Here is an 18,385-nt window from a genome sequence, read left to right on the forward strand (position 1 = left end):
AGCCCATTCCTTCTGGCTCAATCGTGTCTGTGTTTATTTGAGGTCATGTGACCGCACTTTCAGCTTTGGCAGATTAGCAGCCTGCCTCATCTCGCAGATGGTCTGTTTTCTCGCCTGTTGCGCAATGCGTCGCTTTGTTATGTCAGCAGAGGACACAAAAAATTATGTAGTATACTGAAAATTTCCTGATGAGGTGCAAAAGCTAAAGAAACTTCTTTGGATATCTACATCTTTTCCACACCAAAGCATTTCATACAATCGAAGCATGGCCAAGAAGACGTTGGCAGAACAGATCGCGGAGTTAACCGCTCCAAAGACAGACTTTGATATAGAAGACAACGATCTTAAGCAGGATGTCTTTGCAAATGAGAACGAAGAGAGCGGAGCCTCCGATCAGGAAGACGACTCTTTGCGGAACGAGCATTACGTGGCGGTTTCAAAGTCGAAGTTGAGAGAAAAGAATAGTAGTGTGAATTTGGGCAAGAAGTACAACGGAAGCGTTGCCAGTAGAAGTGACTTATATGGCGATGGAGATGAAAATGATGAAGAAGATGAAGAAGATGAAGACGATGATGATGAAGACGATGATGATGAAGATGAAGATGAAGATGAAGACGATGATGAACTTGAAGAAAATGAAGACGAAGAAAACGATAGTGATTCTGGAGTTTCTTTAAGTGGACAATCCGACAGCGAAATTGAGGGAGAAGAAGAATCAGACGAAGAAACCCAAGACTTGCAAGACAAAAGATCTAGACTTAAGTCGTTAATGTCACAAGAAAGAAGTCATATTGTCAACAGATTGTCTCAGTCGGCCACCAATGACTCCTTGAAAGGATTTGCCATTTCCCAGCAGCATAGCACCTTTGACAAGATCATCGATGCCAGATTAAAGATTCAGAAGTCCATCACCAACGCCAATTTGTTGCCCCCTAACTCTGATACCTTGTCCAACAGCGATATTTCTAGTAAGAAAACGTCAAAATACTTGCTGAAAGCCAAGGAGGATGTTTTTGCATTACTTGAGAGCATAATGTCTTTAAGATCTGAGCTACTCAAAAAAGACAACATCACCGCAGAGCCTGTAGTCTATAACCCCAGAAAGAGGTCTCTTGAAGAGTTCTCTAACACCACAGAAAAATTTGATAGCATTTTAGACAAGTTCCGTTCTGGAGCATTGACAAAGTGGTCAGCTAAAGTGCAGAATGCCTCTGGAGCCACAGCCATCAATGCTGGAAAGTTCAAGTCTATTAACCAGTCCTTTGAACAACAAGTATCCAACAATTTGGCTGACATGGAACGCTTGGTGAAACGTACAAAGTTAAACAGAAGACAAATATCACCTCTAGGCTACGAATACTATAAATCTACCAAAGAAGAGACTGGAGAGGATGATAATGATAATGATGAAGAAGACGAAAACCCAGACATTCCCAGAGAACAAACCGAGTCTGCCAATAAGAATGCCGAAATAGACGAGATCTTTGATGATGAAGATTTTTACAGAGTGTTGCTTAACGACTTGGTGGATAAGAAGATTCAATCCAGTGATCCTACTTCAGGTATGACGCTTTCATTGAGAACAGCTCAGAAGGCTCACAAGATGAAAAAGAATATCGACACCAAGGCTTCTAAGGGAAGAAAACTTAAGTTTCAGGTCCAAGAACAGATTGCTAACTTCGAGACTCCCAGAGAAAGCTGGAGATGGGATGATAATCAAATCGATGAGTTTTTTGCTTCTTTGTTGGGCCAGAAGGTGAACATGAACGAAATTGATGAGCAAGACAATGAAGAAGCTGAGAGTGAAGACGAACCAGAATTGCTTGCTGCTGGTGAAGACACCATCACCTTATTCGGATAGATGTACTATAGATTGTCTATTATAGCATATATAGAGAATGGACACTAGATATGATTATGGAGGTCGTAAGAAATAGTACTACTATGAATATGAATATGAGTATTACTTCTTATGCTAGTATATATCTATATGTCTGTCGTCATATCAACACGACATCACCAATGCTGACGTACTTTTGAATCAATCTGTATTTGACGACATAGATGCCATTTTCTTCGAGTTCCAACTCATCTCCGTCACCCAACGGTACTGTAATCAAGTCTTTGGTTATGCATTTGATGAACACTGGCTCGTTAACATCAGGAGCTACAACCATATTTTCACCACTACTCTCATTATCGAGTAGACGAAGATGGTCGGGCATCTTCTTCAAGAAACTGTTATTGTACAAATCGGTAAGAATCTTGAAATGCTTAGTCATATACTCTGTTTCCTCTGGAGAAAGCAACGACTTGGACTCGGATAATGACTCAGTCAGCTCGTCAACTGTCGTCTTGATGTAGTGGATAGTGAACTTACTGATTTTTGACAATCTTGCCCGAAGATAAAGTCGCACCAAATAGTTTATGCGTTCTATATCTGTTTCTATAATCATTAATTGCAATTTGAAGTCTCCTGAGACGATCCCAGTCTGGGCGTTCATATCTCCGTACTCGTGTGAGTCTAGCAAATACTGCTGCTGGTTGGAAATCTGATCTAACACGTTCCTGAGCAATTCGTGTTTGTATGGCAATAGCTCTGGAGCCATACGTTCGTTCAACATTGCGGTGGTTAACTCATTGTAGATGGTCTGCGAGGAAGATGTCGATCTAGCCGATTTCTGAGATTTTTTGGGTGCAAACTTCGACCTCTGGTCAAACTCCTGGAGAATGTCGTCTATGTCGAATTCGTTACTCATTTGCTTGTGTCTTGTGGCATTGGAGGTAGAATATCTCAAAAGAATCAAACAAGTGAAAAAGAATTAGATATCAATGTCGCACCTAACGCGTACTGGAGCCACGAAAATGGACTGTAAATGTCGCGTAGATCTATAGATGTCGCAAAATGTAGATCTGTTCTGTTTACCTTCTCGAAACAGTTTTTCAAATTGTATCTATTTCTATAGTAATCATTTGTTCTCAATTTCTAAAGTAAATAACATGTCGCTATGGACAGGCAGACATTATTAGAGCAGAAAAAGAAACGGCTTCAGGAGCTCAAACAGCGAAGGCTTACTGGTTCTTCTCCAGACGACACTTCCGTAGATAGTCTTCTACAACAGATCGAAAAACTGAAACTAGCCAAAAAGCTGGTGGAAGTGGGAATACAGGTAGATTTTTCTGTGGACGTGGCTGTTTTACATAAACACGAGCAGCTGACAGCAAAATCCTTAAATGAACAATTCAAGGTTGAAAAGGAATGCACTACGTTTGACAAAGCTATTCAGACTACAGATATCTCAGAAACGGTGGAAAACGAAAATAATGAAAAAATCGCATACGAGGGTCAAAAGGAGGAATTAAAAGATAAGATTTCACATATTGAACAAGAGCGTCGTGTCACTGTTGCAGAATTCTTTGACGAGAAGAAGTTGAATGAACTGCTTAGAGAATCAATCAAAATCCTCAGCAAACTAAAACTGGTGCAGACTGTAGACTTGAAGGATATACGAAATTATGCTGAAGGAGCACAAGAAACTATTCAGGATAAAATTGCAGCAGGAGATCTGCCTATACAGCGATTCATACTATCTGAAGGTATTACCCACAAGCCAGTTTCGTCCATAGACTTTTCATCCCATTTTCCGGAGCTAGTCGTAATTGCATATTCCAGTAAGAAAAGTACGATTCCACAACCGAAAGGCGAAAGTCCCGGGCTAGTAATCGTCTATTCCATGAGGGAAAATACTCTTTTCCCTGAGTTCTTTTTGCATGCTACAGCACCAGTGACAGTTGTCAAGTTTGATAGAACAGATTCAAGAAAAATCATTGGAGGTCTAGCCAATGGGAAAGTGGTGATTTGGGATTTGCAAAATCGAAACCCAACGAAGGTAATTATAATTCCTCAACTTTCAACACCTGTTTACTCTCCCAGGGTGAATACTGATGATTCTAATGTTGACTATGTTCACCATGTAAAACCCATAGTTTCTCTTCTTCTGATAAACCTTTCCGGAAACGAATGTATCGTGTCTTTTTCCAAAGATGGAGTAGTAAATGTGTGGTCGACCAGCTTCTTGGCACATCCCAAGATAAGTACTTTGATGCTTCAGTGTGCAAGAGATTCGACGGGAGCTCTCGGTACTTTATTTCCCTTGAACATCCTGCTGGCTTCATTGCTAGGAGATTCGTTGCAGTCTAGTAAAGAAAATCCTGAATTTTTGAACCAGGTGGTTGTATCATCAGAAAACGGAAAACTCTACCTTTTGAACAATAAGGAAAGTGATCGTTTTATAGAGAAAGTTTTGAGCCCTCAAAACTTTGAAGAACCCAAATCGCACCCTCCGAATGTAACTGCCTTCGACATCTTAACCAAGGGTAATATCACATATATAATTTCTGCATGTCTGGATTGGACACTTCGACTTTGGAGCAATGCCAAAGAAACACCACTAGTAACTATCCCAACCAATTCGTTACCTTTGGAACTTGCAGTTCGGCCAGGATACCTTCATTTCGCTACATTGGCAATTGATAAAAGGAAGTCATTGCTCCAATACTGGGACCTTGAAAGGAGTGTCTTCAGACCACTAGTTGAGATCCCACTAGATTCGGGTGAAGTGTTGGCAACAAGAATCAAATTTAATGCGGTGGGTGATTTAATTGTCGTGGGCTTTGAAGATGGGACAACGAGCGTATGGAAAATACAGCAATACATCAACACTATTCAGAGTCTGGATATTGGATTGCAACATTATTTGTGACGAAATTGATAATGATAACAATACAATTAATAAGGTATAACTATTATATAATGTACATAGATTATGAGAATGCAAGTGGTTATGAGTCTTCCTTGTCTAAAGGAAATTATGGAAAAGTCTATCTCTAGATCTGATATCTATCTGACCACCTAATTGCGTCTCCTCGGCATCTTGCTTCAACTCAACACAGTCATGTGAGGCCAAAACCAACAATTCGAAAAAACACCTGGTTGCTTCACGTCTGTTATTGATCCTCCTTGTGTTGTCGTGTCTGCTAGCAAGTCCAAGAGGTTCTTTGGTACTGTCTAATTCGTGAACTTGCAAGTCAGCTTCCATAAGCTTGGACAAGTTGGTTACGTCATCCGAAGAGAATATGTCACGGAGTTCTTGGGCTACTTGTGTGGTAGATTTTCCTACACTTTCAGATGATCTTTCTTCTTCTGGTTCTTCTGACGCTTGCGAAACATTGAATGTCACTTCTTCATCTTCATGGCCATCCTGAAAATCATTGGTGGGAGTATCCAAATCTGGCAACGACAAATCAAAATCCATGTCGTTACTGAAATCACCATACTCTTGTTCAAACTGCAAGTTGTGTTGTTCTTCTAATTGCTCCTGTTCTTTGGATAATTCAAGACATCTCTCTTGAAGTTGGGTATCGACGTTCCATAACTTCCTTCTCTTCTTGGCCGATGGATTAGCCAACTCATTGATGAGGTCGATCTTTTCGGCGTCAGTCAAATTCAAAGTTATGTAGCCGTCTTCAAACTTGGTATTCAACAATGCCTGTTGGTTGTCCTTCAAGGTCTGAATCGAAATGCCGTCTAAGTCTTCAATGGAGTCAATTCTCAATTTACGTTTATTGGTGATGATCTCTCCATCGTCATTGATTCCTGTTCTTCTCTTTCTAGTATGTCTCTCCTCTACTGCTGGAGGAGTCAATGCTTCCTGCGGGGTTGAGGGGTTGTTGTCGTTTTGGATGTCTTCATCCACTACAAGATCAGGCTCGTCAATGGTTTCTAAAGGTCCTCCAAGATCGAAATCAAATCCATTATCATCGTCCTTATTCAATCCTGATAGAATCGATATTTCTGGATTATCTTCTGCGGTTTGGGAGATGTTCCTTCCTATTTCTACGGACCTGTCTTCGCCAAAGCTGTCCCCGTCAATATCCAAGTCAAAATCAAGCTCTAGATCTACATCTCCAGGGGTGGCAGGGTCGTGAGCTGTTCCAAATCTGGGGTATTCAATCGACTGGTCAAAGGTGAAACTATCGTCCTGTGTTTGTCTCTGACTGCTGAAAATTCCTACGCCATCGTTCATAGCAAGTGTATCGTCGTCCAAATTCAAATCTTCCTGGTATAACAAGTCGAACCTAGTGATCTGATCCGGCAAAGTGATACTCTTGATATTGGAGAGAATGGTGTCGCGTGGATTCAAATTCACAGTATTGGTCATTCCATCCGAACCCAACTTGGCACCACTGGCGTATTTGAAAGAAGTCTTTAGCTTCATCAAAATGTCGTGAACATCGTCGAGTAAATACTTTGTTTTTCTCAGGTATATACGAACAATTCCAAGTAACAACTGCCCTGAAAGTCTCAAGGTAATGCTGTTAGCCTCAGCAGACGACTGTGAAGATGCAAAACTGATAGAGTGGTTCGAGATGAAATCCGTCGACTTGGCGATACTCGTGTTGATCAACTGTTGTTTGGTGAGTTTTTTGTCGTAATTAGCTGCCAACCACACGTAGCCTAGCGGCCCTTGCTTCGATATAAGAGAATCTGAGTTCATGATTAGAAGGTTTGAAACTCACGTAAAAGTTGATGTAGTATATTATGTAGCAATTGTTGAATGGAATTGTTGGTAATGATAGCAAAAGATAGCGATGGAAAGAAGTAGGGGTGTTAATTGTAAATGGAATTGTTCATGAGTGAAGAAGAGACTGAAAAAAAAAGGAAGGAGTTCAATGTAAACAACGCGAAGGCGCGTTCTGGAGGAAAAAGAGACTGAAATAGTTGAGACGAATTGAAGAAACTCGCGTGGCCTGTGTCATGTGACTTCCAGTGAAAAAAGACTCTAATAGCCAGCTTCTGTGCGGGTCTCATAGTTAAGAAGTAAGTAGCGTAATTCTTCACGGAGTATAATAACTGGCGATAAGTGGAGATAGTTCTGACGACAAAGACATTGCTGATATATATTCAAATCGCATAAGGTGTCTTCTAAGATCATTCTCGTTTTCCTCGGAATTTCCAAATATACATCATTTCCTTTTCATACGAACAAGCGGATTTTCATTCTAGTGATCATCCATATTCAGCACAATTGTTCTTTAACTTATTATTCATTGATATTGTTATCATAACATTGTCATATCATTTCCGTTAATCTCATTTATTTCGGCTTTTCAATAATTTCGAAATATTTATAGAGTATTGTATACTTTCATTGCATTCGTTATCAATCTTCAGAGTGATCTGATTCATATTCATCATGAACTTACAGACAAAGCTCGACAACTCGCTCAACGACATTCTCAAGACATCTGGTTACATCTTTGAGATCATAAACAACAACCGAAAGCAGAGTAACTTGATTACGGGAACAAATAACCAGCTTATCACACCGGCTATTACGAGCCAGCTAGCCAGCAATATCACCAGGTTCGATGATATTCTCGACGAGACGCTTTCCAAGCTCAACGATACGAGATGGTGTCTCGATCAAATCATGGAGAACAAGCAGAAACAAGAAGAGATGAAGCTCAAAGAAGAATTGGAGAGGCAGAAGAAGTTGAAGGAAGAAGAGGAGCGGAAACGTAAGGAGGAGGAACGAAGAAAAGAAGAAGAGGAAGCCAGAAAACGTAAAGAGGAGGAAGAGGCTGCTGCTCGAATCAAAGCTGAAAAAGAAGCGCAGGAGCGAGCTCGGGCAGAGGAAGAAGCCAAACTCAAACGAGTTCAGGAAGAAAGAGAGCAGAAAGAAAGAGAAGAAAAAGAAAAGCAGCGCCAGCAACAGGAAGAAATCGACCGCAAAGAGGCCGAAATTCAAAAGACCAACAGCGAGTTCAATCCTTTCAATTCGCCCTTTGGTTTTGACTTGGACTCAGGTAACGACAAGGGACTAGGTGTTGGTGTTGGTGTAGAACTACTGAATCCGGAAGACATACTTTCTACGATAAACTACAACGATCCTGCGCTTGGACTCGATGCCGGTTCTGTTGGAGCTTCTGGATCTAACGCTGAAGGCGATAAGGCAGCAGAAACAGGTGATAACGGCGCTGCAAACATCGACGACATGAACTTGGAGTTGAACAATCTCTTGGGTAATGACGAACTGATCTTGGATGGTCTCGATATGAGTCTACTTGATCCAGGATATGATGCAGGAGTGGTGGACCAGCTTCCAGGGGATGATTTCGATGTAGACAACTTCCTTAACCAGTTCGGAGGGAGCGATTAGTTAAAATAAGGTGATGACACTGGCATAAAAATTTTGAAGAAGTGATTGATAGAACAATTGAAAACTTGAAAACTTGAGAGTTGCTTATTATTTATTGACTCGACTATATACGCTTCAATCAATGACCATATAAGTTTAAACTTGTGTTTATAATCCCAATTCTATGGATTAAGATCTACTCTGTTCAGCTGTCTTTGCTTCTACAGAATCATGCCTATGGGGGAGCGCGCGCTTGCACACTGCCCAATCCGGCAGTCGACTTATATCCAATGAAATCGCTCAGTTACCCACCCAAACCACTTGTGCAGTACCGTTCTCGGACAGTGAAAAAACTGCGATTGCTCAATTTCAACATTAACTTCACGATTTAACTTCACGAGTTCTCTTGAACAATCAGCACTCTCAGCAATTCCTAGCAAAATGTTCAGACAAGCCCTCCGTCAAGTGGCCAAGCAGTCCTCCACTGTAGTCAGAAGAAGCTACGCCACCGAAGCCTCCACTGCCTCTGATGCCTTGAAGTTGTCTTTGGCTTTGCCTCACCAGACCTTGTACTCTGAGTCTGAAGTTGAACAAGTCAACTTGCCTTCTGTCAACGGTGACTTGGGTATCTTGGCCAACCACATTCCTATCGTCGAACAGTTGAGACCAGGATTATTGGAAATCATCTCCAAGGGTGGAGAAACCGAACAATACTTCGTTTCTGGAGGTATTGCTACCGTCCAACCAGGCAACAAGTTGACTATTTCTGCCATTGAAGCCTTCAAGCCAGACCAATTCGACGCTCAAGCCGTCAAGAACTTGATTGCTGACGCCCAAAAGAGAGCTGCCTCCACCGATGAAGTTGTTGTTGCCGAAGCCAACATTGAGTTGGAAGTCTTGGAAGCCTTGCACAACATTGCCAAGTAAAGTAGGATTTTAACGATTCAGTAAAAAAGTTAAACAGGGATAATTTGCATCTTCGCTTCAGCCTGTCTGAACGAACCCATCAACTCTGGCGAGTTGTTAGTATTTATCAACTAGTGGCGAGTCGCTTTCATTTCAATCAGGTGTGAGCCTAGTTTTTTTAGTATATAACGATCAATAGACACAGTCAAGAAGTCAATGCAATATGATAAGTAAAGTAGTGATTTGGTACAAAAGGACTAGATTGATAGCAACTGCCAAAGATCTATATAGCCAGTGTAAGCGTGATTGAGAGAGACGGAGGCATCATAAAATTGAGAATTGAATGATAGAGAGATCCAGAATATACTGAAGCAATTGTGTATCTACGTACATTTTGCATCTATTGCTTTCTTACAGTATAATTTAATAAGAAAGGAATAATTGAAAAGGATTCGTAATTTTGTTGCTGTATACAATTGCACAAAGGAATGCCCCTGGCTTATTGAGCCCAAATAGTATATTAGTCCTACCAGTACAGGGTTACTACAATCGCATATCAAAGTCCTATAAATAGACAGGCCATTTCAACGGTTAGAGCGGAGAATCCGGAGAAAGTTCATGTTTACATATGTAGATCTTGCAATCGTACCTGCCAATATGCATAAGCAAGGGTAGCATAAGGACGATTTTGTGGTCTGGCCATTTTGTTGAAATATTAGCGAAAAATAGACCATATCGAGCAGAAGGGAAAGAGTTCGGAGGAATTGCGAAGGTGGAGGGGGACGAGGGGGACGAGAGGCGGAGAGGAGATCACGTCACGGTTGCCCCTATAGAATCTATAGAATCTATTTTCGTGCAAACATTAACATGACATCAACATAATAAAAGTGATGTGGTAGCTGACCGAGTCCTTACAAGTGAAAATTTATATGGTGAAAAATATGAGTGAAAAATTATAGCGAAATTTCTGTATTGAAAAATTTCTGCAGTGAAGAATTAATGATCTGAAGGTCAGAATCACAGAATAATTGATCTAGCGTCGAAGTGAAGATGACGGCGAAAATAGCCACGAGATTCTTTCAGCAATAAGCTCAGCAACACAGGTGCCCCACACCGGAACCACTTCCCACTCGGTGGGGTGAGGCGGTCGGATTAACTAATGCAAATATATTGTATTAGGTCCATGCGTCGGAAAGATTTTTGGAAGGAATTCTTGGGGTCAGGTGAAGTCGGCGAAACGTGAAGAGAAATAATAGCGACCGACAGTAAAATAATAGAGAGAATCAAGATTAGAAGAGAATAGGAGACAAAGAAGGGTGCCTTATTCGAATAGCACCAATTAATTGGTGGACAAGTGTGTGGGTGAATTTGTATATGCAAAAGGAGCTACACTTCTACTTTTTAAGGCTCAAACAACTTGCGGAGCTCGTGGTAACTCTGCTCTTGTAGAGTTTGATATCTCTATTTTGATCTTAGTATTTGTATTGTAGCTGTCGTATATTATTCACTTAGTTGTGAGTCTCATTATCAAGAGAACTCGAGAATGGTGGGCTCATCTTCGGCCTTTTTTTGCAAGTCAACAATTCTCACTCTTCCAATAATACGAACACACTATCTAGACCACCCTAAGTCGTCCCTATGTCGTATGTTTGCCTCTACTACAAAGTTACTAGCAAATATCCGCAGCAACAACAGCTGCCCTCTTCCAGCTTCTTAGTGTGTTGGCCGAAAAGGCGCTTTCGGGCTCCAGCTTCTGTCCTCTGCGGCTGCTGCACATAACGCGGGGACAATGACTTCTCCAGCTTTTATTATAAAAGGAGCCATCTCCTCCAGGTGAAAAATTACGATCAACTTTTACTCTTTTCCATTGTCTCTTGTGTATCCTCACTTTAGTTTGTTTCAATCACCCCTAATACTCTTCACACAATTAAAATGACTGCTAACCCTTCCTTGGTGTTGAACAAGATCGACGACATTTCGTTCGAAACTTACGATGCCCCAGAAATCTCTGAACCTACCGATGTCCTCGTCCAGGTCAAGAAAACCGGTATCTGTGGTTCCGACATCCACTTCTACGCCCATGGTAGAATCGGTAACTTCGTTTTGACCAAGCCAATGGTCTTGGGTCACGAATCCGCCGGTACTGTTGTCCAGGTTGGTAAGGGTGTCACCTCTCTTAAGGTTGGTGACAACGTCGCTATCGAACCAGGTATTCCATCCAGATTCTCCGACGAATACAAGAGCGGTCACTACAACTTGTGTCCTCACATGGCCTTCGCCGCTACTCCTAACTCCAAGGAAGGCGAACCAAACCCACCAGGTACCTTATGTAAGTACTTCAAGTCGCCAGAAGACTTCTTGGTCAAGTTGCCAGACCACGTCAGCTTGGAACTCGGTGCTCTTGTTGAGCCATTGTCTGTTGGTGTCCACGCCTCTAAGTTGGGTTCCGTTGCTTTCGGCGACTACGTTGCCGTCTTTGGTGCTGGTCCTGTTGGTCTTTTGGCTGCTGCTGTCGCCAAGACCTTCGGTGCTAAGGGTGTCATCGTCGTTGACATTTTCGACAACAAGTTGAAGATGGCCAAGGACATTGGTGCTGCTACTCACACCTTCAACTCCAAGACCGGTGGTTCTGAAGAATTGATCAAGGCTTTCGGTGGTAACGTGCCAAACGTCGTTTTGGAATGTACTGGTGCTGAACCTTGTATCAAGTTGGGTGTTGACGCCATTGCCCCAGGTGGTCGTTTCGTTCAAGTCGGTAACGCTGCTGGTCCAGTCAGCTTCCCAATCACCGTTTTCGCCATGAAGGAATTGACTTTGTTCGGTTCTTTCAGATACGGATTCAACGACTACAAGACTGCTGTTGGAATCTTTGACACTAACTACCAAAACGGTAGAGAAAATGCTCCAATTGACTTTGAACAATTGATCACCCACAGATACAAGTTCAAGGACGCTATTGAAGCCTACGACTTGGTCAGAGCCGGTAAGGGTGCTGTCAAGTGTCTCATTGACGGCCCTGAGTAAGTCAACCGCTTGGCTGGCCCAAAGTGAACCAGAAACGAAAATGATTATCAAATAGCTTTATAGACCTTTATCCAAATTTATGTAAACTAATAGAAAAGACAGTGTAGAAGTTATATGGTTGCATCACGTGAGTTTCTTGAATTCTTGAAAGTGAAGTCTTGGTCGGAACAAACAAACAAAAAAATATTTTCAGCAAGAGTTGATTTCTTTTCTGGAGATTTTGGTAATTGGCAGAGAACCCCTTTCTGCTATTGCCATCTAAACATCTTTGAATAGAACTTTACTGGATGGCCGCCTAGTGTTGAGTATATATTATCAACCAAAATCCTGTATATAGTCTCTGAAAAATTTGACTATCCTAACTTAACAAAAGAGCACCATAATGCAAGCTCATAGTTCTTAGAGACACCAACTATACTTAGCCAAACAAAATGTCCTTGGCCTCTAAAGAAGCATTCAGCAAGCTTCCCCAGAAGTTGCACAACTTCTTCATCAAGTTTCCCCCCAGACCGTTTGCCGAATATTCGGAAAAGCCTTCGACTATAGTGGATCCCAAGTTTAATCCATTTTTGCCCAATAAGAACCCAGAAACCGGTAAATGGCACGGTGCCAAATACTCTTTGAGACGTTCGTCTGACTTGTTCAAGATGGCCCGTAAGTTCGGAATACAGGATCTCTTGCCTCCTATGCCTAAGAAGTTCTACGAAGAAAAGTACAACAACAAGAACTGGATGAGAGGAGTATTGACGCAGAAGAAACAGAAATGGGAAAGAGAATTGCCCGAAAAATTGGAGGCTCGAGAAGATGCCATTGCCAAGATGGACGACATAATTGCTGCTGCCAGACCCAGATACAAGAGACAGCTCGAGAAGAAAAAGAAGAGAGAACAGACCTGGTTTTAGGGAGTTGGACATCTACATTATTACATTGTACATAGTAGCAGTTTCGATATATATTAATGCAGAAACTCAAAAGAGAGTATTTATACAGTAGAGAAGTGAAGGTGTAGATTTAGTGGAGCAGCAGCAGAGTGAAGCTATATACTTCGTAGCAATAGCGATTCATTTTCTTATGATCATAGTCAGATTATCATACTAAGACAAGAAATCATATGACATTCTCATTAGTCGATTATTAGAGGTTAATAATAAGGTTAAACTTCTAATAATGTAACGATCTCTGCGACTCAGAAAGCTCTTCCTCTTCCTCTACCTCGAGTTGGCCTAGAGGCTCCTCTTCCTCTTTTTGGTGGGCCCGAGGTAGTTCTACCAGGACCAGCACCCAGACCCTTGATTTTCGTGACACTTTTGGCCAAGATGCTGTCTATGTTGATCTCGTCAGGTAAGATAATCTGTCTGATCTGATTGCCTCGGATGTTTATGAATTGCAAGAGCTGCGGATCCTGGTAAGGTTGAATGAGCTTGATATTTTTCAAGGACAAGTTCATCAGAGGAGAGCAGGACAACACCTGGCCCGAGACCAGGTTGCCATTCTTGAGCTCCACCGTCACCTGTTGGTTGGTGGACGAGGGCAAGTTCATCAAAAAACGAACCAACTTCATAGCGAATGTACTGATTTAGAAGGAAGCTGTTTGGAAGTTCTACCGTTAGAGTATCAAATTGTAATGAGAATATGTGCGCGTATATCCAGGCACAGAATATGGGCAAAGAAGCTGTTTTTTCATTCTGAATATTACGCACAAAGAATATCTAGGGAAGTAATAGATAGGGTATCCTTGCAAATTTGGTTGGGAATGCCTACTATAGATAGGAATAGATGGAATTCAAATCAACTATGGAACCCTACTTGTTTTATCTTGTAAATTTCTTGAATCATAGGAGTCTATAAATGGTTCGAAATGACTAACTATTTTCTATGAATAGCAAGAGAAAGTATAACGGTACCGCATCCTGAAAATTCCTAGCAATGATAACTACTGCGTCTTTATGCTACTCTATTGTTATATCATTAACAACCTCTTCATAATTTCGTCTATAAGGGAACCAATTCTACTTAAGCTTCTACGAAAAATGGCGCTACCATATTTCAATATCTACCCATATAAACGAACAAATCCGATTTGGATTGCTCGCTTTCAACTCCTTGACCTATACTTCCACAACCACCAATGGCACAAACATTAGCTGACCGGGTCAAGGCCATTCCTCCTGTGACGCGTTTCTTTACGATCACCTCTGTGCTCGTATGTTTGGCCATCAGATTAGAGTTTCTAAGCTTTGACCAGTTATTGTGGCGCTGGCATTATGAAATCCAAGATTATCGCAGGATCTACGAATACAGCAAGTACGCTTCTCGCTCACAAACTGCCAAAAATGTATTCTTTCAGTTTATCCAGTCGTACAGGATATTCACCTCGTTCTTGGTTCCTAGCGGAATGTTAGGTAGTGGTCCCCTAGATGCCGTTTTGGATATCTACTTTTTCTATACCTTTGCCAACCACTTGGAAAGTTCCCAGGGCAAGTTCAAAGGAAATTTCGCAGATTGCTTGTGGTTCACGCTTGTGACCGGCACCAGTATTGTCTTTGCATCGTTGGTGTACAATGTAGTGTTTGACATGAGACACATGGAAGTTTACCATCTGATGATGCTGACGTGTATCATCTATGTCTGGTCTAGATATCTGAAGAATCTGATGATTAACTTCTTTGGTGTAATTCCATTGAAAGCATACTATTTACCACTTTTCAACATGGGTGCCCGGTTGATAATATCGGGTTTTGACTCTTCCGTCGACGTATTCGTTGGTATCTTATGTGGTTACTTGTATCAGTGTATTCAATCTGATACCATGCCTTTCTACAACTTGTATCCTACATCATATGGCCAGAATCCCAGTGCCCATGGTGCCAACAATGGAAGGAGGGTGGGCTCGCTGGGCTCCCGAGAAGAAAATATTAGCAATGACTGGATTGAAGACTCCATTTTTGACAAGGGTTATTTGAAGGCTCCGTTGTGGTTTTACAATCTACTTGGATATCCGCTGAACAACTCTGTGCGAGTCACCGCGTTCACTAGGGCTCCTCACCATAGCAGGACGGCTTCGGCTTCGGCTCCGATGAAGAAGGAAACCAATGAAGGTGAAACTTCTGGTTTCTCGTGGTTTCCAAATGAAGAGAAGGTTGTGTTTCAAGGTAAGGGCCGTCGTCTTGGAGATTAATCTGATGAACTAATAGTCAATATGAAAAAGATGTACCCAAGGTGTTTGTTGAGCTATCACTTCTGGATCAGCTGATCCAAACCAAATAACTCCTCTCTGAAATTACTCAATCGGGTGGCTTGATAAGACTTGAGTATAATAGCATCAAACTAGCTCATGGATGTGCAAACTAATCCATACTTAGATAGAGTGAAGACATCAGTATTTAACACTAAATAAATTAAATATATATATATTAACAAATTCTATTTTTTTGTACAAGTAGACATTTTTAACGATAAATGTCATATCGGTAAATAGCAAGGATATGAGCTCTGAAGAACAAAATATCCTTGTTTTACCTATTATATTGCAACCATTCAATCCGCTATGGGCACATTCCAGATAGAGGGGAGATTTGGAGAATGGATCGTAAATATTCCAAAGGACTATTTTCTGGTCTTATTTTATGAATTTCGCACCTTTCTTATCGGAAGGTTGCGAAACGAAAGTCTTAATAAATAGGATCTGAAGTTTAGTCAAATTCACGATACAAACATTAATGGAGAAAGTTCAAATCGGTCTCCATTTGAAGTAGCAGGAATTGCAAATTGGGTGAAAGTAGCGACAGTTGTTTTTGATATTGGATAACTGAATTCATTATTGGTGATTTTTTTTGGCAAATTATACTTGCTATTCTGCAATTGTTAATGTCAAAGAGAATTAATTGTTGGTGAATTATGCGTACATAGTGGTGGCTCTTGTTTCCATAAATGAAATTGTCATTAGGATCTCCCTTGTTAATAATTGGCATCGGAACTGACTAAAGACCAGGAGAAATAGTAACTTGGACCCGAAAGGAATTACTTGCACTGTCACACATTTTTAGTGGTCTCGCAGTCTAGCCAAATTGTTCACTCACAATTTGCAATACCATGCCAAGGTAGAGTACATTGCATTAGGTTTAATTCGCATGTCATGTATGTAGATTGTGAGTTTCATTCAATGCCCCTCCTCCGATTCGGCAATGTTTGGTACGAGCATCAAATGTAGCCTTTCAGCTTTCTATCCTCGATTGTGATTTTGTGAGGAACTCGGGGACTCGAAATTCTTAATTAATGAATGCTGATCTTCTTGGTTTACCAAAATTTGAAGCCAAAGACATTGGCTTGCCCCTGCAATTCGGACTGACCTGATATCAACGGCAACTTGCTAACTCAATGGTTGCTTTCATTTTAGTACTTTTCTTTACTATTATCTTCCCAGTATCTGCTTCTTTTCCTCCTAATTGTAGGGCATTCCACTACAATAACCAAACCCAGCTATGGGTTAATACTACATGTGAACTAGACCCATTTTCAGATTGGGATACTGCCTACTCCCAGACTTTATACGCATTCGGAACTGACGACTATTTCGATTTCATCAGCTTGGTTGGTAGACAGCTAGCTATAGAGGTTGTGGATATCGGGGGAGTACCATTAGAAGCATTAAAATACATTATCAACGAGAGGCTTGGTAACGAAACAATCCTTAGAAGAGATCAGGATGACTCTCGCCCACAATATTATTTCAATGAAGGTGGTCAGTCACAATCACTTGGGAGAACGCACAACCAAGGCTGTGATTGGCAATCGTTCTTGCCTCGTGCAACCTCCTACAAATCAGCTGTGAAAGGAATGATATGTGAAAAGCTGGCAGAAAAAACTCACTGGATCAAAAGTTTGTGGAACATCTTTAGTTCTGCAAGCTTGGGAGACAGCTTGACTATGTCAAGGTTAGGTACAGCATTCAAAGAATCGGATGCACAACATAAATGTATTAGCCGATTCCTTGTTGTTAACAAAAATATGAACTCGGTTTCACCGGGAGAAGCAGATGAACCGGTTATACTAATCGGCGTGTTACCACGCAATAAGTCAGGTGCAAATTGTGAAACAGCTACTTCTGCTAAAGAAATCACTAGAAATATAGTTTCAGTATTAAGTGTTGCTGGTCAAAAGTATATGGTTGCATTTTGTATTACATTAAGAGGAAAAAACGGTTGGTTTGGATCTAATCACTGGTTTGGCCTACTTAAGTTCTTTCCCATGGTAGATGACAATAATATCAATTATTCAAGAATAGCATGCGAAGAGCTGTTATTATAGTCGCCAGACACAATTTTCTTTTGTGGTATCTTCAATTCAGTCACCAGCGTAAATATTTAGGGCATTTAGTCAAATTAGAGGAATTCCATATATTTTGTGTGAAGTTTTGATTTACTTTGAATACTAGTTTTTAGTTAAAAAATCATTTTCATTTTTGCAACACGCATTCAATGAGAAGGGGGGTATATTGAATAATTCCTCAAGATTTTTTGCTACATTTGGCCATATTTACAGCTGGTCCCTCTGATGATTCGGTTAAGCCAAATTTGTAAACGATTCGCTAAACTGCCTTCTATGCTTCTGATAATTTTCTAGAATCCATATACTGTACAGTGTATCATATACAGGACTATATGGTTGCAAATCGTAAAATTTCCAGGATTAGTTCCAAATATTTGTTCCTATCACGAATCATTCTGGTCAGCGGACCTGAGGCTCAGTCATTCCAAAACCAATCACCCTTATTTATATAACTTTTGCATGGTACTTGGGCGTAGCTTGCCGTACCTGAATCCTTCATTGGAAAGAACTTCACTTGGCCATACCAGTTGTTGTATCCAAACAAACCATCTTTTCCTGTCAATGTAATACAAAAAGCGACCATATTTGTCTGACCAGGAATATACAATACAGTTGTGATATCGTCAATGATTTCCTGAGTAGATGTAACTGTTTTGCAATTTTCTCCCGACTTTTTGTTTGGCTTGACTCCAAGTAGCATTGCCGCACCAGTTCCGCCAACTGAAACTATATCCATATTTTCGTTGACAACAAGAAATCGACTTGCATATTTCTTTTGAGTATCAGATGCTTTGAATGCACTTCCTAAACCCACAATACCCGAACTTTCTCCCAATTGTTCTGAACCAAACTTGTTCCACATAGTGTACATCCAGTCAGGTACATCTACCAAGGATCCCGTTAGCATGTGCTTGTGAAAGCCTTTT

The 18,385-nt window shown here is 41.0% G+C and overlaps 11 protein-coding genes across 11 annotated transcripts; 8 read left to right on the forward strand and 3 right to left on the reverse strand. All coding sequences in view use genetic code 12, as the record gives it.

Annotated features, from left to right (window-relative positions):
• Nucleotides 1-232: 232 nt before the first annotated feature.
• On the forward strand, nt 233-1,810 carry BFR2 (Apoptosis antagonizing transcription factor; the record flags this gene model as incomplete). Its single annotated transcript, XM_001386941.1, has 2 exons — nt 233-667; nt 704-1,810. Coding segments are annotated over 2 exons (1,542 nt in total), but the record flags the coding sequence as incomplete, so codon positions are not given.
• Nucleotides 1,811-2,000: 190 nt separating this feature from the next.
• On the reverse strand, nt 2,001-2,759 carry PICST_34728 (predicted protein; the record flags this gene model as incomplete). Its single annotated transcript, XM_001387188.1, has 1 exon — nt 2,001-2,759. One exon carries the CDS (start codon nt 2,757-2,759, stop codon nt 2,001-2,003), a length of 759 nt encoding a protein of 252 aa, XP_001387225.2.
• A 249-nt stretch (nt 2,760-3,008) lies between these two features.
• PICST_29282 (predicted protein) lies at nt 3,009-4,694 on the forward strand (the record flags this gene model as incomplete). Its single annotated transcript, XM_001386942.1, has 1 exon — nt 3,009-4,694. A coding segment is annotated over one exon (1,686 nt), but the record flags the coding sequence as incomplete, so codon positions are not given.
• Nucleotides 4,695-4,859: 165 nt separating this feature from the next.
• PICST_53137 (predicted protein) lies at nt 4,860-6,557 on the reverse strand (the record flags this gene model as incomplete). The annotated part of the gene is made up of 1 exon (XM_001387189.1): nt 4,860-6,557. The coding sequence occupies one exon, from the start codon at nt 6,555-6,557 to the stop codon at nt 4,860-4,862; it is 1,698 nt and encodes a 565-aa protein (XP_001387226.2).
• Nucleotides 6,558-7,256: 699 nt separating this feature from the next.
• On the forward strand, nt 7,257-8,222 carry PICST_29284 (predicted protein; the record flags this gene model as incomplete). The annotated part of the gene is made up of 1 exon (XM_001386943.1): nt 7,257-8,222. One exon carries the CDS (start codon nt 7,257-7,259, stop codon nt 8,220-8,222), a length of 966 nt encoding a protein of 321 aa, XP_001386980.2.
• A 389-nt stretch (nt 8,223-8,611) lies between these two features.
• ATP16 (ATP synthase delta subunit) lies at nt 8,612-9,322 on the forward strand. The gene has a single exon (XM_001386944.1). The coding sequence runs from the start codon at nt 8,643-8,645 to the stop codon at nt 9,126-9,128; it is 486 nt and encodes a 161-aa protein (XP_001386981.1). The 5' UTR covers nt 8,612-8,642; the 3' UTR covers nt 9,129-9,322.
• Nucleotides 9,323-10,989: 1,667 nt separating this feature from the next.
• Nucleotides 10,990-12,224, forward strand: XYL2 (D-xylulose reductase (Xylitol dehydrogenase) (XDH)). Its single transcript, XM_001386945.1, has one exon. It carries the CDS (start codon nt 11,040-11,042, stop codon nt 12,129-12,131), a length of 1,092 nt encoding a protein of 363 aa, XP_001386982.1. The 5' UTR covers nt 10,990-11,039; the 3' UTR covers nt 12,132-12,224.
• Nucleotides 12,225-12,562: 338 nt separating this feature from the next.
• Nucleotides 12,563-13,033, forward strand: MRPL25 (mitochondrial 54S ribosomal protein YmL25; the record flags this gene model as incomplete). The annotated part of the gene is made up of 1 exon (XM_001386946.1): nt 12,563-13,033. One exon carries the CDS (start codon nt 12,563-12,565, stop codon nt 13,031-13,033), a length of 471 nt encoding a protein of 156 aa, XP_001386983.1.
• Nucleotides 13,034-14,259: 1,226 nt separating this feature from the next.
• Nucleotides 14,260-15,309, forward strand: PICST_40062 (predicted protein; the record flags this gene model as incomplete). Its single annotated transcript, XM_001386947.1, has 1 exon — nt 14,260-15,309. One exon carries the CDS (start codon nt 14,260-14,262, stop codon nt 15,307-15,309), a length of 1,050 nt encoding a protein of 349 aa, XP_001386984.2.
• A 957-nt stretch (nt 15,310-16,266) lies between these two features.
• PICST_29289 (predicted protein) lies at nt 16,267-17,438 on the forward strand (the record flags this gene model as incomplete). The annotated part of the gene is made up of 2 exons (XM_001386948.1): nt 16,267-16,279; nt 16,555-17,438. 2 exons carry the CDS (start codon nt 16,267-16,269, stop codon nt 17,436-17,438), a joined length of 897 nt encoding a protein of 298 aa, XP_001386985.2.
• Nucleotides 17,439-17,874: 436 nt separating this feature from the next.
• Nucleotides 17,875-18,321, reverse strand: PICST_29290 (predicted protein; the record flags this gene model as incomplete). The annotated part of the gene is made up of 1 exon (XM_001387190.1): nt 17,875-18,321. The coding sequence occupies one exon, from the start codon at nt 18,319-18,321 to the stop codon at nt 17,875-17,877; it is 447 nt and encodes a 148-aa protein (XP_001387227.1).
• Nucleotides 18,322-18,385: the final 64 nt, after the last annotated feature.

The sequence above is a fragment of the Scheffersomyces stipitis genome, chromosome 1, assembly GCF_000209165.1.
Source record: "Scheffersomyces stipitis CBS 6054 chromosome 1, whole genome shotgun sequence".
NCBI lineage: Eukaryota > Fungi > Ascomycota > Pichiomycetes > Serinales > Debaryomycetaceae > Scheffersomyces > Scheffersomyces stipitis.